The sequence below is a fragment of the Neopsephotus bourkii genome, unplaced genomic scaffold (genome assembly GCF_033783945.1).
Source record: "Neopsephotus bourkii isolate Nb327-2 ecotype Australia unplaced genomic scaffold, CSIRO-AGI_Nbou_v1 NB_690, whole genome shotgun sequence".
NCBI classification, from domain to species: domain Eukaryota; kingdom Metazoa; phylum Chordata; class Aves; order Psittaciformes; family Psittacidae; genus Neopsephotus; species Neopsephotus bourkii.
Genome location: NW_026901189.1, coordinates 2,163,629 through 2,180,236, shown reverse-complemented (window position 1 = coordinate 2,180,236; position 16,608 = coordinate 2,163,629). Strand labels below are relative to the sequence as shown.

Below are 16,608 nucleotides of genomic sequence, written 5' to 3'. Positions count from 1 at the left end.
ATACGAGGTGTGTGTAATTGGCAACCACACATCTTGGAACATGTTGCTGCACCTATAAAATGGCCATTTACATTAGTTTTATTAAGGTATGTAAGTGCTAGCTTACAAAATTCTAATTTTTTTAAATGGAATTGGAACACCAATCTTCTGTGCATTTAATGATGAAGTGTGTTAGTCTTTAAATGCCTGTTTTAGTGCTTAAGTACTGTTTTGATCTGATATCTGAACTTTTCTGTTGTCTTCATGCACTAATGATGCTATTTGAGTGTGTGTGAGGAAATGCATAGCTGGCTTCATCCTAGATTTCTCCACTGATTCCTATTCCCTGTGCTCTTCAGAACTGCCCTGCCTGTATTTAGAAACAGTGCATTTCCCAGGGGAACTAGAGTGCGAACTTTATTCTTCACTCAGAAACACTGGCTGCAGAGGATATTGTTTTGGTTCTGTGCAACTGAAATAAACAGTTCATTTCTGAAATGAAAGGTATGTCTTGGCTAGATCAGCAGTACTGGCATGTGCTAAATAATGCACTTACATTGTTTGGAAAATAACTAATGGGGTTTTATTGTCTTGATCTTGTGTGCATTTTGCTATCAGAATGTAGACTTGCCACATGAACAGAAAGTGTTTTATGCTATTGCTTCAACTGCCTCCTCTGCAGAAAAAGTGTTGTCAAGGAATGGAAGAGTGCAAAGAATTGGTGTGAAGTGAAAATAGATTATGCTCTTCACTGCAGTTGTTGCTAGCCTAGTGCCTTTAGAAGATTGACACTTTCTTCTTGAAGACATGTATATCCTTTGTGCATCAAGAACAAAAATGTTTGTAATAGTGATGGGAACAAAGTAAACCATCTGTAGTTGCTGTAGGCACTGTGAGGTGCTGTTCCATCCCTGCTTCTCAAGAAAATTGTTGATTTAACATTCACAGAGGACAAAATTCTTCCCTCTTCTATGACTGTGAAACCCCACTACATCTGAAGAGGTTTCAGAGTTCTGACTGAAGGGGAAGTTCTGTATTTCCTCTTTCTAGGTTACTTTCAGTTCTAGTGGTCAGAGCAAGAAAAGGAAAAAAGCCAACGCTGAAGGTCCTAGATTGTTTGCAGGATTTCTACAAGATCATTTAGAGTTTTGTAGAGAATAGGAATTGGTTCTGTTTTGTTTTTTCATGTGAAAATAGTGTATGTTTCATGGAAAATGCCACATCACAAATAAACTGTTTAAGCGGGCACATTTTCACAACAAAGGCATATTTTGACATGATCTGCCAGCAGGGCTGTGACAGAACACAAATAATGTAAGCTCTTGGAAAAGAAAAAAAAAATGAATTGGAGCCATTAACCCTCTCTGACACCAAATATATTTTTAAATAAATTATTTTAATTAGTACTGTTCTTAGAGAATAGGAGTTGTGCTTTGATTCAGAACCTCCAGGATTTGTGTACCTGGCATGCCACCTGAAGTTCTGGGCTTTTAGAAAAACCCAAACTCATTATTCAGATGTCAGCCTGGGTTTTTTTGTGTCTGGTTGTGTGGGTTTGGGTTTGGTTGTGTTGTTTTTTTTGTTTGGTTGGTTGGGTTTTTTTGTGTGTTTTTGTGGGGTTATTTTTTTGGTGGTAAGATTTCCATGGGTTTAGTTTTTATTTTCATTAAAATACTGATGCAAAAGATCTTAACCTGGAACTCCTTTGGTCCACACTCAAACCTTTATAACTCTTTTCCCATAAGCTACTGTATTCTGTGAACTGTTTCCTCTGTCCTTTGATTCCAGCACTTGAGTCGTTTATGCATAAGCTTTATTTTAAAGGTAAGCACGTGTTTGAATGTTTCCAGAATTGGAACTTTAGGTACTAGAAGAAAAGTGACTAAAGTAAGTGTCTGATTAGCCAGAAACACACCATGGATACAAACTGGGCTTAACAGTCATTGTTTTGACAAGTCTGAACCATTTGGGTTTTAATGTTGTCTTCTTATATAAATATATTTATATAACATGTTTAAGTAATAGCTTATTTGGGTATAATCATTTGATTCCTCTCCTGCCCCCCATTTTTCTCATATAACAAAGGAATGAAAGGACTACAGCTTTGCTAAATGAAGAATTAAAAAGGAAGGCTGGATATAAGAACTCTCCCACCTCATTAAAAATCAGGGAGAGAGTGAAAATAAGCAAGGTATTTTCACAGCCAGATGGTAGTGGTGCCCTGAGATTGACTTTTTGTACATGCACAGTTTGCTCAGTCACTTACTGCGGACACTTAGGTAAGCTAAAGCTATTCTTATATGCAAGAGGAGAATAAATTTCTTATTGCTTCAATTTGAGATGAAATATGCATCTAAATTGTGTGTTGTACTGATAAAAGCATTCTTGGTTAGGAAAAAAATCCCTACAAGTCTTGTCCTCATGCACAGTGTGTTCTCTTGCAAAGTGGCTGGTAGGTATAATTGTATTCATGCCTTGATTCCATCATTTCAGCATCAGCAATCAAATCAGCCCTTTGCAAAGTATTTGCTATCTTGAAGGAAAGAAACCTGCAAAATATGGGGGTCTTGAAAGTGAGTTTGGTTTCTTTCATGTGTGTATGTGTGTACTTCATTGGGATACAATGAAAAGAACACTTTACATAATATCAAATATTTGTGTAGCAAATGGGATTGTTGTGATGTTCTGCCTTGCAGAGGAAAATAAAGGTAGTCTATCACTATTTTATATTTTCCTTATTTTTTTAGTAGTTGCTTCAGCTATGTTTCTCTTTAAGGAGTAGCTGTTGTATGTAATTCTCTGTTTCTTCATATCACAATTGTCCTGTGTGTTACATACTTTTGTTTCAATAGTCATCTTATTGATGTGCATTGAATTATTACATTTTCTGTGTTTGTTTATCTGAAAGTTAGCTGAAGGATGCTAATTATCAGGACATCTGGTGTAATTTGATTTATTTAAACATAAATACCTGTTATCTCTAATTTTTTACCAGGAAGTGGAATAAGAAACTGGACATTTTGAAAGCTTTGTGCACGTTTTTAAATGGCTCTTCAGGTTGCCAAAACATGGGGTCAGCAGGTGGCAGTCAAACCAAAGTTCAGTCTGTTAGCTTGCATGAAGGTTTCAAAATACTCTGCCTGTAGGAGAAAGTGGAGAGTCTGTGACTGTGAGAGAGTTGTGTCAGAAGAGTTGTTCTTACACATTAGTAAATAGATGTCTGTTTGTCAGACCCTAAGAAAGAGAAGTTTTGATATCTGCCCATCGATTTGCATGTGTTTTTTGTTTCAGGGCTTTGTACTTTGGAAGCTCTTGATTGTTTTTTTGTTTTTGTTTTTTTCTTTTTCACTACAGCTGTGAATATTTTTAAAAGAGCAAACTAATGATGAGGTTTTCTCACTTATGGTCTAAAATCTGTCTAGTGGCTGAAGACTATTCAGTATTATATGGCATTTTTATTTCCATCCTCTTCTAAATAGTTGTGACACTTGTACACCAGTACAGATGTATTTGAGTAGTTGATAAAGTAGTTTCCTGAAGGTGTGCCTTCTGTATGACAGTTGTTACAATGCTTAGCTAGTAAAAGCATGGGAACTGAAGGGAGTTGCAGAGTGCAAAATATCATTAAGCATTTATTGAGCTATTACTTTATTATATTTTCATGTTTTTGGTTTTCACTTTCAAACATCAATCTTAAACCTCTCTTTTTTCTTATTTCACCCCTCATTTTCTTATTTATATTGCAAATTCTGTCCTCCGTTGTGTTCTGTCTGCTATTAGGAGGGGAGGGGAAAAAAAAACCCAAACCAAAACAAGAAAACAGAAAACCTTGTGGGAAAAATGCTCAAAGTTTTTATCATGAGTCAGGATTTTCAGTTCACACTTCACATCTCCCTTTCCCCTAAAGGGATTAACACTGCTTATTAATTGACGAGCACAGTTTATACTAAGCATTATTTAACATATACTGGTGGTATTACTGTACTTCCTGTTTAGTATTCACAATAATAGGTTTCTGAAAACTTGCCTTTGTATAAATACCTTGCTGACATTTTAGGCAAGTATATTCATGTCTTGGACTGAGCACGAAAGAGTAATGTGTTGGAACACTGCTAAAGAAGGAAATCTCTTTGTGTTTCATAAATGATACCCCTAAAGCCTTTTAAGAATATGTTTTTAAATGACAACTATGCATTTGTTTTGTTTCTTCTTGTTATTCTGGCTAAAATTGGCTATAATAAGCCACAAAGGGAAAATTGTCGTTTCAGCAAGGAATCTTCTTTGTGATTGCTGTCCTTTGCAAGCAAGGCTGAAATACTGTCATATGGAAAAGCAAATCTGCAGCATGTATCAGAATGTGTTAAAAGAAAGTGAAAGCCTCAGAATATATTGGAGCTATTAATGCAAGTACTAATTTCCATGTATATCTTTTAGTCCCCTTTAAAGTCACTTGCAAAAAGTAAGGGAGGGAACCTAAGGAGTAAGGGTTTTCACCAGATTTCATGGCTAAGATTTGTCTGCAGTGGTTGTGGAGCTGCAAAGGTCTTACAATTGTAGAATCATAGAATACTCAGGGTTGGCAAGGGCCTTAAGATCATCAAGCTCCAACCCCCCTGCCGTGGGCAGGAACACCTCACAGTGAACGATGCCACCCAAGGCTCTATCCAGCCTGGCCTTAAACACTGCCAGGGATGGAGCATTCACAACCTCCCTGGGCAAGCCATTCCAGTGCTTCACCACCCTTACAATAAAGAACTTCTTCCTTATATCCAGTCTAAACTTCCCCTGTTTAAGTTTGAACCCATTACCCCTTGTCCTGTCATTACAGTCCCTAATGAAGAGTCCCTCCTCAGCATCCTTATAGCCCCCCTTCAGATACTGGAAGGCTGCTATGAGGTCTCCACGCAGCCTTCTCTTCTCCAGGATGAACAGCCCCAACTTTCTCAGCCTGTCTTCATACGGAAGGTGCTCCAGTCCCCTGATCATTCTCGTGGCCCTCCTCTGGACTTGTTCCAACAGTTCCATGTCCTTTTTATGTTGAGGACACCAGAACTGCACACATTACTCCAAGTGAGGTCTCACGAGAGCAGAGTAGAGGGGCAGGATCACCTCCTTCGACCTGCTGTTCGCGCTCCTTTTGATGCAGCCCAGGATACGGTTGGCTTTCTGGGCTGCAAGCGCACACTGCTGGCTTATGTTCATTTTCTCATCAGCCAGCACCACCAAGTCCTTCTCCACAGGGCTGCTCTGAATCTCTTCTCTGCCCAGCCTGTAGCTGTGCCTGGGATTGCTCCGACCCAGGTGTAGGACCTTGCACTTGTCATGGTTAAACTTCATGAGGTTGGCATCAGCCCACCTCGCAAGCGTGTCAAGGTCCCTCTGGATGGCATTCCTTCCCTCCAGTGTATCAACCGAACCACACAGCTTGGTGTCATCGGCAAACTTGGTGAGGGCACACTCAATCCCACTGTCCATGTCACCAACAAAGATGTTAAACAAGACCGGTCCCAACACAGATCCCTGAGGGACACCACTCGTTACTGGTCTTCATCTGGACACTGAGCCACTGACCACAACTCTTTGTGTGCGGCCATCCAGCCAGTTCTTTATCCACTGAGTGGTCCATCTATCAAATTGATGTCTCTCCAATTTAGAGACAATGATGGCCAAAGCTGATAATACACAATGGAGGTCATGTCAGAACTAATTTGGTTTTATTATTAAAAGCTATTTTCTAATGGTTACTCACCATCTGGTTATTGCTGAAATTTATTTTTAATCTCTAGACAAGGAGAAAAAGATTAAAGATAATGGTAATAAGGACTTTGTTTACATTAATGTTGAAATTAATAGAAAATATTTAGCCTCTGTTAAGGGATTGAAAGTCCTCTGATAATGTTCACATTTATTATTTGTTTAGAATGCATAAAATATGCATCTTTACTGAAGTCTCTAAAAGAATAATTCTGCAAATGACCCTTTCTAAGTCTTATCTACCCCTCAGGTGTCGTTTACATGTACCTTTTGCACTCTCTGAGCTTAGATGGATGTTAGTGGTGTATTGCTGCTGTGGTATGGAGAAAAATGAAGTGAGGGAGCCTCCTCTCATTCAGAATAGCTCTGGAGATCAAAGCCAGACTACATGTCTGCTGTTGAATTTGGGCCATCCTAACATTTGCCTTTACACCTTGCCCAAACTGAAGGTGCAGAGGTTTTTTGCCCCTTCCAGAGTGGTCCAGTCTACATAGATGGTAAAGTCCAAAATATATTTTTTGCTTAAGAAAACATGTTTTAGTTGAATTTTGCCACCCTGGATTGACAAAGAAATGCAGTACAGCTTTTATAACATTCTTAAAGTGTTGGTGCTCTGGATTTAACCCCTACAGTTCTTCTTCCTTGAAAAAAAGCTGAATAGGTGATGGCTGCTGGAAAACCTTTCTCATAAGGGCCACTTGACGAGGCTTGAAAAGCATCTGTCTATCCATCTCTCTTGCACTAACTTCTGACCAATACTTAGAATCATAGAATAGGTAGGGTTGGAAAGGACCTTAAGATTATCAAGTTCCAACCCCACCACCCATGGGCAGGGACGCCTCCCATTAAACCATATCACCCAAGGACTCGTCCAGCCTGGTCTTGAACACTGCCAGGGATGGAGCATTCACAACCTCCCTGGGCAACCTATTCCAGTGCCTCACCACCTTAACAGGAAAGTGATGGGGCCTACGTTCTCCCTAGTCTGTTTTTTATTTGTTATGTACCTGTAGAATCCCTTCCCGTTATCCTTAACATCCCTAGCCAAGTTTAATTCTAACTGGGCCTTAGCTTTCCTAACCTAGTCCCTAGCTTCCTGGACAACATCCCTGTACTCTTCCCAGGCCGCCTGTCATTTCTTCTACTTTTTATAAACCTCTTTTTTCATTTGAATTTTCCTCAGCAGCTTCTTATCCATCCAAGGAGGTCTCCTGGCCCTCCTGCTGCACTTCCTTCTAGTTGGGATGCAAAACTCCTGAGCTTGTTGCAGGTGATCCTTGAATATCAACCAAGAGTCTTGGCCCCCCCATGCCCTCTAGGGCTATATCCCATGGAACCTTACTAAGCAGGTTCCTGAAGAGGCCAAAGTCTGCTCTCTTGAAGTCCAGGGCAGTGAGCTTGCTACATGCTCTTCTCACTGTCCTGAGGATCTCAAATTTGACCATCTCGTGATCGCTGCATCCAAGGCTGCCCTGGAGCGTCACATTTCCAACGAGCCCTTCCCTGTTGGTGAGCACCAGGTCAAGCATGGCACCTCTCCTTGTCGGCTCCTCTATTACTTGCAGAAGGAAGTTGTCTTCCACACAGTCGAGGAACCTCCTGGATTGCTTGTGCCGGGCCGTACCGTCATTCCAACAGATGTCAGGGTGGTTGAAGTCCCCCATGAGAACAAGGGCCTGCGAGTGTGAGGCTTTTCCTATCTGTCTATAGAGTGCTTCATCCGCAGGTTCCTTTTGATCAGGTGGTCTGTAACATATCCCCACAGTAATGTCTCCCATAGCTGTTTTCCCTTTAACCCTGACCCACAAGCTCTCTGTGAACTGCTCACCTGTCCCCAGACAGAGTTCCATACTCCCCAGCCTATCCCTAACATAAAGGGCAACTTCTTCTCCCTGCGTGCCGCACCTGTCTTTTCTAAAGAGTCTGTAACCTTCCATTCCAACACTCCAGTCACAGGAGCCATCCCACCATGTTTCTGCGATGCCTATTATTTCGTACCCCTGTAGATGAGCACACATCTCTAATTTCTCTTGTTTGTTCCCCATGCTAGGGGCATTTGTATGGAGGCATCTGAGCCGAGCTCCAGATGAAGCTGGCTCATTGGCTGGAGCAGCTGGAATATATCTACATTGGTCCGAGCATTTATTATAAGTGCTGGCAACTGACTGGGTGTGTTGGGATGGAATGATGCCCCTCTCCCCCAACACATCTAGTTTAAAGCCTCCTTGTGTAATATGAAAAGGTTACACAATTTCTCATTTTAAACTGCCTACAGTTATCCACGGTTATGGCAAATGCTGCTTGCCCTGACAGCAAGTGATACCCTCCATACCCTTCCGTTCTTGCTCTCCTTCAGCTTCTTGCTGTGGGAGCATAGGTGGAGTTTTTGCCAGTGTGCAGTGGCTGCGCAGTGTCCTCCATGCAATCATGTGGTGGCAGTGAGAATCCTGTCTAAGTAGATGTCCCATCTAAACAGATGCTCTAAAAGTAAGTCATTGTCATGGGGCAATGGGAAAAGATAGAAGGGACTGAGAAAATGAGTCAAAGAGTAAGAGCAATTGAAACTAAACAAATAGTTTTCTTTCAGTGGGAAGATGGTATTGCCATTATGGTTATGTTTTGTAGTACTGCACTTACATCTGTGGAAATGTTGAATTGTGCAGGTGAGACAGTGAGGCAGTAGGGTGTATCCAGATGTTGATGGCAGGAGAAAGCAAAGAAAGAGAAGTGCGGATATAAAGGACAGAAAATAAGTTATGTGAGGGTTACTAGAACAAGAATATTGCTGTTGTCTGACAGGGCACTGTTTAGACTGGGCCATGTCTTTGGGTCTGTTTTTTTCACCTTCTAATTAGTAACAAGGGATAGTACAAGAGGAAATGGCCTCAAGTTGCATCAGGAGAGGTTTAGATCGGGTATGAGGAAAAATTTCTTCACCGAAAGGGTTGTCAAGCATTGGAACAGGCTGCCCAGGGAAGTGGTGGAGTCACCATTTCTGGAGGTATTTAAAAGATGCATAGATGTGGCGCTTAGCGACATGGTTTAGTGGTGAACTTGGCAGTGATGGGTTAGCAGTTGGACTTGATGATCTCAAAGGTTTTTTCCAACTTTAATGATTCTCTGGTTCTATGTAGGCACACAATTGCTCTCTAGGGTGTGTGAAGTGGTTTCTTGCATTCCCAAGTGCATAGAAAAAATAAGCAAATAAACAGATTTTTTTTCTCCTTCATCTTTAAGCTGCTAGCTGTAGCTTTAGGTATTTGCTGGTAAAAATCTCTGATAAAGATACCGTGAAAAAGTCTCTCATCTTTATGCTGTCAGTTTCATTTCAGTTTTCATCTGATCTCTGACATCCCAAAGATTTTGTATGTTAATCCTGGAATGTCTTCATCCCATTTTATAGTCTGAGGGGAAAAAAAAAGGTGGAATTTCCATGTAAGATACACTTGTTCCCTGTTTTCTCTTTAATCTCTGTACAAGATATGCTTCCTAGAGAAATGTCAACTGGCAAAAGTCTAGCAGTAGCAAAGTTGTCTGTGCAGGCCCTGAACTGAAAAGAAATTAAGTCATTGACTTTCATGCAAGGTAATGCAAATTACACAAACTTGAATGAACAGAAATTTAAGTAAGTTGTCAATAAATCTTCCTTGTGTGCTAATTTAAATTTGCCTCTCTGAAGTCCAGCTTGTGTCTGGTCTGCTCACAAGGTTTGTACAGTTCTGACTGTGGTGGTGTAGCTGAATGTCCCCAACAGCTATATTTCTGTAGCTAAGCTGGCAGAAGACTCTGGTGGAGCAGCAGTGTACTCTGACAGAAAATTTTTTGCTGATGTACCTGTACCTTTTCCCTGAATGATGTAAGCCAAGACAACAAAACCACCCCAAAACTCAAAATACAGACCCCTCAAAAAACAAATACCCATCTGGCACTCAATTCTTTTGACTGCTGTGGTGTAAGAACCTATACGTACCACTAGGAAAATAATGTCCAGCATTAACTAACTGAAATATTCTGGGCTTGCTCTTTGTTTTGGGCAGACCTGTTTCTTTAAGTTTTCATGATAATGTTGTAGCTGATTCTGAGAATTGAAAAATAAATTAAAATTGTCAAGATTAATTAAAGTCTCTGAAAACCTCCAGGCTCTTCATCTTTGGAGTACTGGTGGTGATCCAAACAGGAGAACTGCTTTCCCTGGGAAGATTCACCTAAATTTGGCCATGGAAAATATATTTGTTCAACAAATTTAATCAGCTTATCATGAAATTCTGCAAACATCTACTCTTTGTTTTGGGTGGTCTGGACAGCATACTGCTTTCTGTGTGTGAACTGCGGTCCTGTCTTCTATGATGTCATTTTCCTGCAAAGCATGAAGTTAGACTTTGGGTTAGTGGAGAGGGAAAGATGAGAATTTGGAAGACACCCCCCTCATCCCCCCCCCCCCCCCACTCCCGCCCCCTGCTTTCATGGTAAGGAAAAGGCCAGAAATATCTCAGAAAAGGACACATATTAGTCTTTTGAGTGAATGTTAATCCTCTGTATTTTATGGTCATTTCCGCTTGGTATCACAGACAGAAGGCAAGCACAGAGTGCTCACCCTATTTGCAAATGACATGACTGAGATGTTGCTTGTGGTCACACTAGATACTTGTGCAGAAGCAGAGGTCTAATTGTCTAATTGTAACTGTACCAGAGCTCTTAAATAGCATCCATTTAGTCAACCAGACTTTCAGAAAAGTCTGTGTTTGATTGTGATTCTAGTAACCACTGGACCACATTTTCTTCTTAGAGGCCAGAAAAAGAAGCCAAGTCTTGAAAGAAATACTTTCTCTATTGGCTTGTAAATAGTAGTGTAATTCACAGGCTATGTATGTGTGGTAGATCTTCTGAGTGTCTGATCCATGTACAGAATAACATCCTTCTGCTACCACAGATTGTTCTCTTCATCCAGATGGAAAGTGTCTGGTCTGTGGATTGGCCATTTGCATTAGTATATGCAAAGAGGCTACTGGGAGCTCTGGTGATAGACAGGACCACATTGTGTTGGGCACTGTACAGAAAAAAAAATGTCCCTGCCCACCATAAGAGGTGAGGACATGAGCTGCTGTTTTTTCAGTAGTGTGCCACGTGATAGACTCTTATTTTCCTTGCAGGTAGCTCTTTTAAGCATCAGAAAAATGCATAGGGAGAATCTCATAAAAGACACTTCCAGGTTGTAAAGCAGGGTGCTGGGAGTTTACCAGGTAGCGGCCACCTTATTTTGTTCTCCTTTATGTGTATAAGGTCCCGCTGAGATTTCATGAGTCTGAAGTATTTGTTTCAGTGAGTGCTTATGGATGGCTCAATGCCAGTGAAAATATCTGCTCTGAGTACAGCAACAATCAAAAAACAGAGCATTATGATACACCCTGAGCAGTATAGGGATGGTATAAACATAGTTTGGTGTTTTGCTCTCAAATGGAATAATGTGGCCAGTACTGATACAGTGCTGTGAGTGCTTCAGAGATCAGCAATCTCAATCGTTTGGGGAATACAACAACTTTCAGATAAGGGAACATGTCATTTAGTATTACAGTTTTAATCTTGGCTGAATGTCAGCAAGAAGAATGAATGGGAAAGAAGATGGAATTAAAATAGCTATATGTATTCCTTGTAACTTGAGGGAAATAATCATGTTGAGTGGGTAAGTGGCTGACTGGTGGCTAACAGTGCTAAGTATCTAATGAAAGTATTGATTTTTTAAAAGTATCAAAGAAGAAAGAAATAGCTCGTAACAATCGCTGTCAGTGTCACTGAAATGAGCAGCTTGACCAGATTACACAATGGAATTTCTTAATAAAGCTATCCAGACTTTAAGAAGAAATGTTACATAAATATAAAACATGTGTATGTTTTAAAATGAATTCAAGTCCTTATAAGTGATGATATTAGTCACCCTTTGATTCCTGGAGCTTTGAGGATCCTCACCAAGTGAACACTTGAAGGCTTTGATTCACAACCAGCATCAGAGGTAGTCATCTATTGGGGTAACTCTTCTTTTGCATGGCGCATACTTATTTGCTGTGGTAAATGTGGGGTAACTTACCTGTCTTGAGTTGCAAGTTGCCTTGCAAGGGAGATGTGCATTATAGCCACCATGGCAGGAAAGCTGAAAGGCAAAATATGGTTGCCACATAGAAAGCATAAAGATAATGCAACTTCTTGTAATCAAATATGTCATAGTGGTTCCAAGTCTGTACATACATGCTCAGCTTGAAAGATGGGAAATACGCAGGTAATGTTCCTGTGCTGATGACAACATCTCTGTTAAAGATATGTGTGGTAAAATAGGTACTGTTTTGTATAATAATGGCTATATGTGTGTTGGACACATACAGCTTTTTTTTTTTTTTTTCCTAAGACTTAGAGAAAAGGTATTTTCTTCTAAGCATCATTTTCAGTAAAGTAGATTGATGACATTTGCTGAGGTACATGATGGTTTTGCCATCATAAATTTGACATGCCAGTATTATTCAAACTCCTTGGCTGTAAAGAGGTTTATCTAAATGTGTCTCAGTAGAGCTTTTAAGCCACACTACACAAAACAAACCATGTAGTACCATTTTTATATGGCTGTACCGTATAATTTTTTCAAAACAACTTTATTGAAGGAAAATGTATTATATGTTATGATATTTTTTTGTTAATCATGAGATATAATCCTCCCTGTGCCTGTAAGAAAGGACAATATTTAAGATACTGAATATAAGAGCTGAATTTAAAATACCTTTTCGTTTATCAGATTGCTGGACTAAGAAGGTCTGATGCTTTGCAACCTTCCCAGCCTAGGGAATCCAGATTCCTCAGTGAAATGCTCAGGATCTTCAGTGAAGACTCTCAAGGTTGCCTGTGGTGGTCTGCAAATTTTTGGTCCTTAAGTTTAAATTTCTGGCCAGTATTTAACTATAATTTCTGCCCCCTGGAAGGGGGAGGGGAAGTGTGTGTGTGCAGCAGGGAGGCAGGACAGGGGTTTTGCTGTATTTTGTCTCGGGAATGGCAGACGAGATTTTGAGGGCGACTGTAAGGGAGTTCTGGGAAGGCAGAGGATAGTGCAAGACAGATGGTGCAAAACAGACGTGATCCAACTTCCTCTTGAAGTTGGTTGCTTATGTGGTTCTGGAAGGCTTACTTGCAGGTGGCAGAAGTAACCGAATGTCGATAGTGTTTAAGTTATAGTTTTCCAAATTTTAATAATGTGATTCTTCATATTTTAGTAGACATCTGAATTTTTACTTTAGTTCTGATGTTCTCTTGTTCCCCCTTAGCTCAGCTGTTTTATTTCAGCCTATCAAGGAAGAGGGAGAAAAGAGACTGCAAATGTGTAGGGACAGTCTTGTGCCTGTGGAGCAGATTACCTCCAGGACATACAGCTGAGAAGTTTGAAACACTTTTGAGTTTGGCAGCTTTGTGTTGCTTTCCCTTTTCCTTCCATTTTCAGTCCAGTAATAGGCCCCTTGTTCCAAAGAACAAAACCAGCGCCTAGTGGTCATTCAGAAAGATTCATTAAAACCAGAAATGGAGTAATTGTAAACAGACACCCCACTTCTACCATCCCCCTCTTTCATTCTAGCTCAGGGCACAGCAGCCATGTGCTGTCTGGCTCCAGACAATTTCGGGGATTAAAAAAGGAACAATAGCCTTTGGAGGTTAAAATAACCTTTCCTTATTCAGCTGTTACAGTACTTTCTTAGAAAACTGAGAAAATAACTACCATTTTAATTTTTTTTAAACACACTTTGATAAATGTTCTTTTTGTAAAATCATAGCACGATTCTTACACTAAAGTAAAAAGTAAAGTCGAAGTAGTAACTATGCGAAGCTTTTATCACAAAAGGTAAGAAAGGTGGGAAACAGCAACGTGAAGGTTAATTATGGCAATTTTCCTATAGACTGAGGTAACGGGTGTCTAATAGAGCTGTGATTCACCCATGGTTTGTCATTTTTACAACAGCTATCCAGTAACTATTGCAGGTTTGTTAACTTTTGTGCTTGCCAAGAATTGTTTGTGTGGTATAAGTTGTGGGCAGTAGCTGTCATTTGCTAAATTGGTGGCACTTGTGGAATTTTTTTCATCACTGAGAGGTTTTTTTTAATTACAGAATTATGGAAGGGAGCTGAAGATGTGCTCTAGGTCCCTCTCCTCCCTCCCTTTTGACTCTGCAGCTGCAGAGCCCTTGCAGTGTGCATACTGCCTTCCCCGCCCTCATCAACTTTGCCCGGGACCCAACTAAAGATGTGGCTGCTGAAATACCAGGAGTTTAGATGCAAAAACAGATGCAGAAGTATTATAACACTTGCAACTGCTCCAGAATTTAGGGGTTTTTTGGTAGCAACCAGCGTGCATTGAACAATGGGTAGATACTTATTAAATAAGTGAGGCGTTTCAGAGAGACGGGTGGATTGGCAGTGCTTCTTGTATAAACTGTTTTGTTACCTGCACTTGTGTGAGAAGCACATGTGAGCTGGAGAACCAGATGACTGGAAAGGAGGACAATCAGTCTGTTTGTCTGACCTGACATTGGGCGGCACAGAGAGAAACTGGACCTGAGCCAAACCAGGTACGAGATACCAGTACGATAGCAACAGCAGGAGTGTTGCTTTACACCTGGTGTGGAGAAATGGGTCTGTGTTTAGTTTGGGGGTTAATTGAACTGTATGACTGGTACCTGAATTACCTTCTTTTAAGTTATCCTGGGTATCTTCTCATGACCCATTAAAATAAGTGAGGGGTAACTAAATGGAATTGCTGTGAGAGGATCTTACTGAAAGGTTCAGGTGCAAAAGTTGTTAAGGCCCAATTACAGCACTGTTGTTGCCTTTGTGATTGGGTAGTGTAACTGCTTAAAAATAAATACCATCTAATTATTCACTGTTCTTAGGCAAGTCATTGGGAGGAAATTAAATGGTTAGCATGCTGATGAAACTTTTCATTTGGTTAAGATCTGTTCTGTTTATTTTAAAGCTTGTCAGAGTGCACTTTTTTCTTTTTTTCTTTCTTTTTCCTTTTTTTTCTTTTTCTTTTTTCTTTGTTCTTTTCTCTTTTTTTTTCCTCTATTTTTTCCTTCTTTTTTTTTTTTTTTCTCGTTTCTGTTTTTGGGATTTTTTTCCCACACCCTTAAAGCAGAAGATACCAAAGCTGGAGGAAGGACACCTCTTGTAGGGTCTGTTCACTTAAGAAATGCAGAGAAACTGGTTCTGTGTGCATGCTGCCAGATTGATAGGATGTGGCACTGTTGCTTTCACCTCCAGCCTAACCTTGTGGCAGAAGACAGTATAAGTGGTCCCATAAGTGATAGGTGTATACATGCGTGGCTGTTGAGTCAAAGCTCCACACCTGTTCTGTGTCATAACAACTTCATTTGTGCATGAGGGGAGCAATGAAGAGGAAACCAAGTGCCCTGCTTCTCACAAGATCGCCAGAGGTGATCTGGGGTTAAGTGCTGGCATTGAAGAAATTAGATAGTACTCTTCTAGCTCCCTCTTTCTGTGCTCAAGATAGAGCTTCATAACTGCTGTTCTCTCACAGGAGTGGCTTTTAGAAAAATGTTTTATTATGCATTCCTATCTGAAGTGCTTTGGATTTCTGCAAAAATTACTATCAATGAAAGATATATTCTGTGAGTTAGTTATTTATTTTAAATATTAGCTTAGTTGGATAACTAGGTCCTGAGGCCTTTCCTCTTTTTGGAGAACCAGAACAGTTTTCTGTTCTGTCAGCAAAGCTTTGACCTAACTCTCTTTGCTTGTCCTTATGAGTTTCCTTATAACTATGAATGTCTGCAAAGACCGTTATTACAAACGCCTCTGAAATCATATTGTGATGAAGGATAATTATTACTTTTTACCAAGTCTTTCGTTTTCTTTTGACTTTACTAAGTGAGCAAAGATACCTTAAGAAAATGTTTATTTTTTACTACTTTTTTTTTTAAAATAATGTTAGTTAACTTAGCTTTAGTTAATAAGTTGGTACTTCAGTGAATGGATCTCTTACCTAATGAATTATGGAAGAATATACCAATCTCACACTTGACTTGTAGTGCTGTCATCACTTTTTGCCTACCTTTAATTCCAGAATTGACCTGATTTGCCTGTCCTGGAACAGTGTTTTCCATCAGAGACTGAAACAGCATTGCAACTTGGCATCATGCTCACACCCACACAACCACATTTTTCTGTTCTTTGATTTACTAATCTCAGTCCTTCATTGGTTCATTCCTCTTAAGTAGGAGGTTATGGTGTATCTTCAGAGAGCATTGTCAGAGCTGCGTGCTTCAACTTACGGTTAAGGAAGATGAAATTTCTCCCTGAATCTGTGCAAATCACATGAAAAGTGAGTGGGGGAGGTGTGTTACCATTTTAGTAGCAGTATTAGTTTGGGTCAGTGTCAGGTACCATAAAGCTATTATGCTTCGATAATCAGTCATCAATACATGCACAGCCAGGGCTGTGAAGGGCTTATGCTGATGTGACTCAGAGTGGTACTTGAGGGCTTTCTTTTCTAGTAATACTTGTATTCAGATTCTCTTGGTACAAAGATCTTAAAGCTCAGATTAGTGTGGTACTATATATTTGTATACCTCGTACTCATCTATCTCTTTCTTCACCCAGATTTATTTTTTATTTGTGTTACCTTTTTTTTTCGTGTTGAAAGACACTTGACAAGAGTGATGAAGCTTGGGATTCAGTGATTAGTGCTAGTTTGGATCTGCAGATACCCTTTATACAGGTGAGCCTAGTTGTTTCTGTCTGATTTTGTACCAAGCTGCTGATTACTTATGCAGATTTATTTTTACTACTATGCTACTATTTATAGTCCTTGTAGTTGTAAACTGTCAAAAT

The 16,608-nt window shown here is 40.0% G+C and overlaps 1 protein-coding gene across 15 annotated transcripts in view; it reads left to right on the top strand.

Moving 5' to 3' along the window:
- The window catches only part of AFG2A (AFG2 AAA ATPase homolog A), a 229,774-nt gene that overhangs the window by 73,958 nt on the left and 139,208 nt on the right, over positions 1–16,608 (top strand). For 3 of the 15 annotated variants that reach the window (XM_061353673.1, XM_061353671.1, XM_061353689.1), the window contains one exon: positions 16,421–16,495. The exons of 7 other annotated variants lie outside the window; for them this stretch is intronic. In XM_061353673.1, the coding sequence (XP_061209657.1) occupies positions 16,421–16,495 (75 nt within the window). Of the gene's footprint in view, positions 1–597; positions 978–4,247; positions 4,397–12,511; positions 12,563–16,420; positions 16,496–16,608 lie in introns of those variants that run through there. 5 more of the 15 variants (XM_061353686.1, XM_061353677.1, XM_061353679.1 and 2 more) reach the window with 5 other exon arrangements.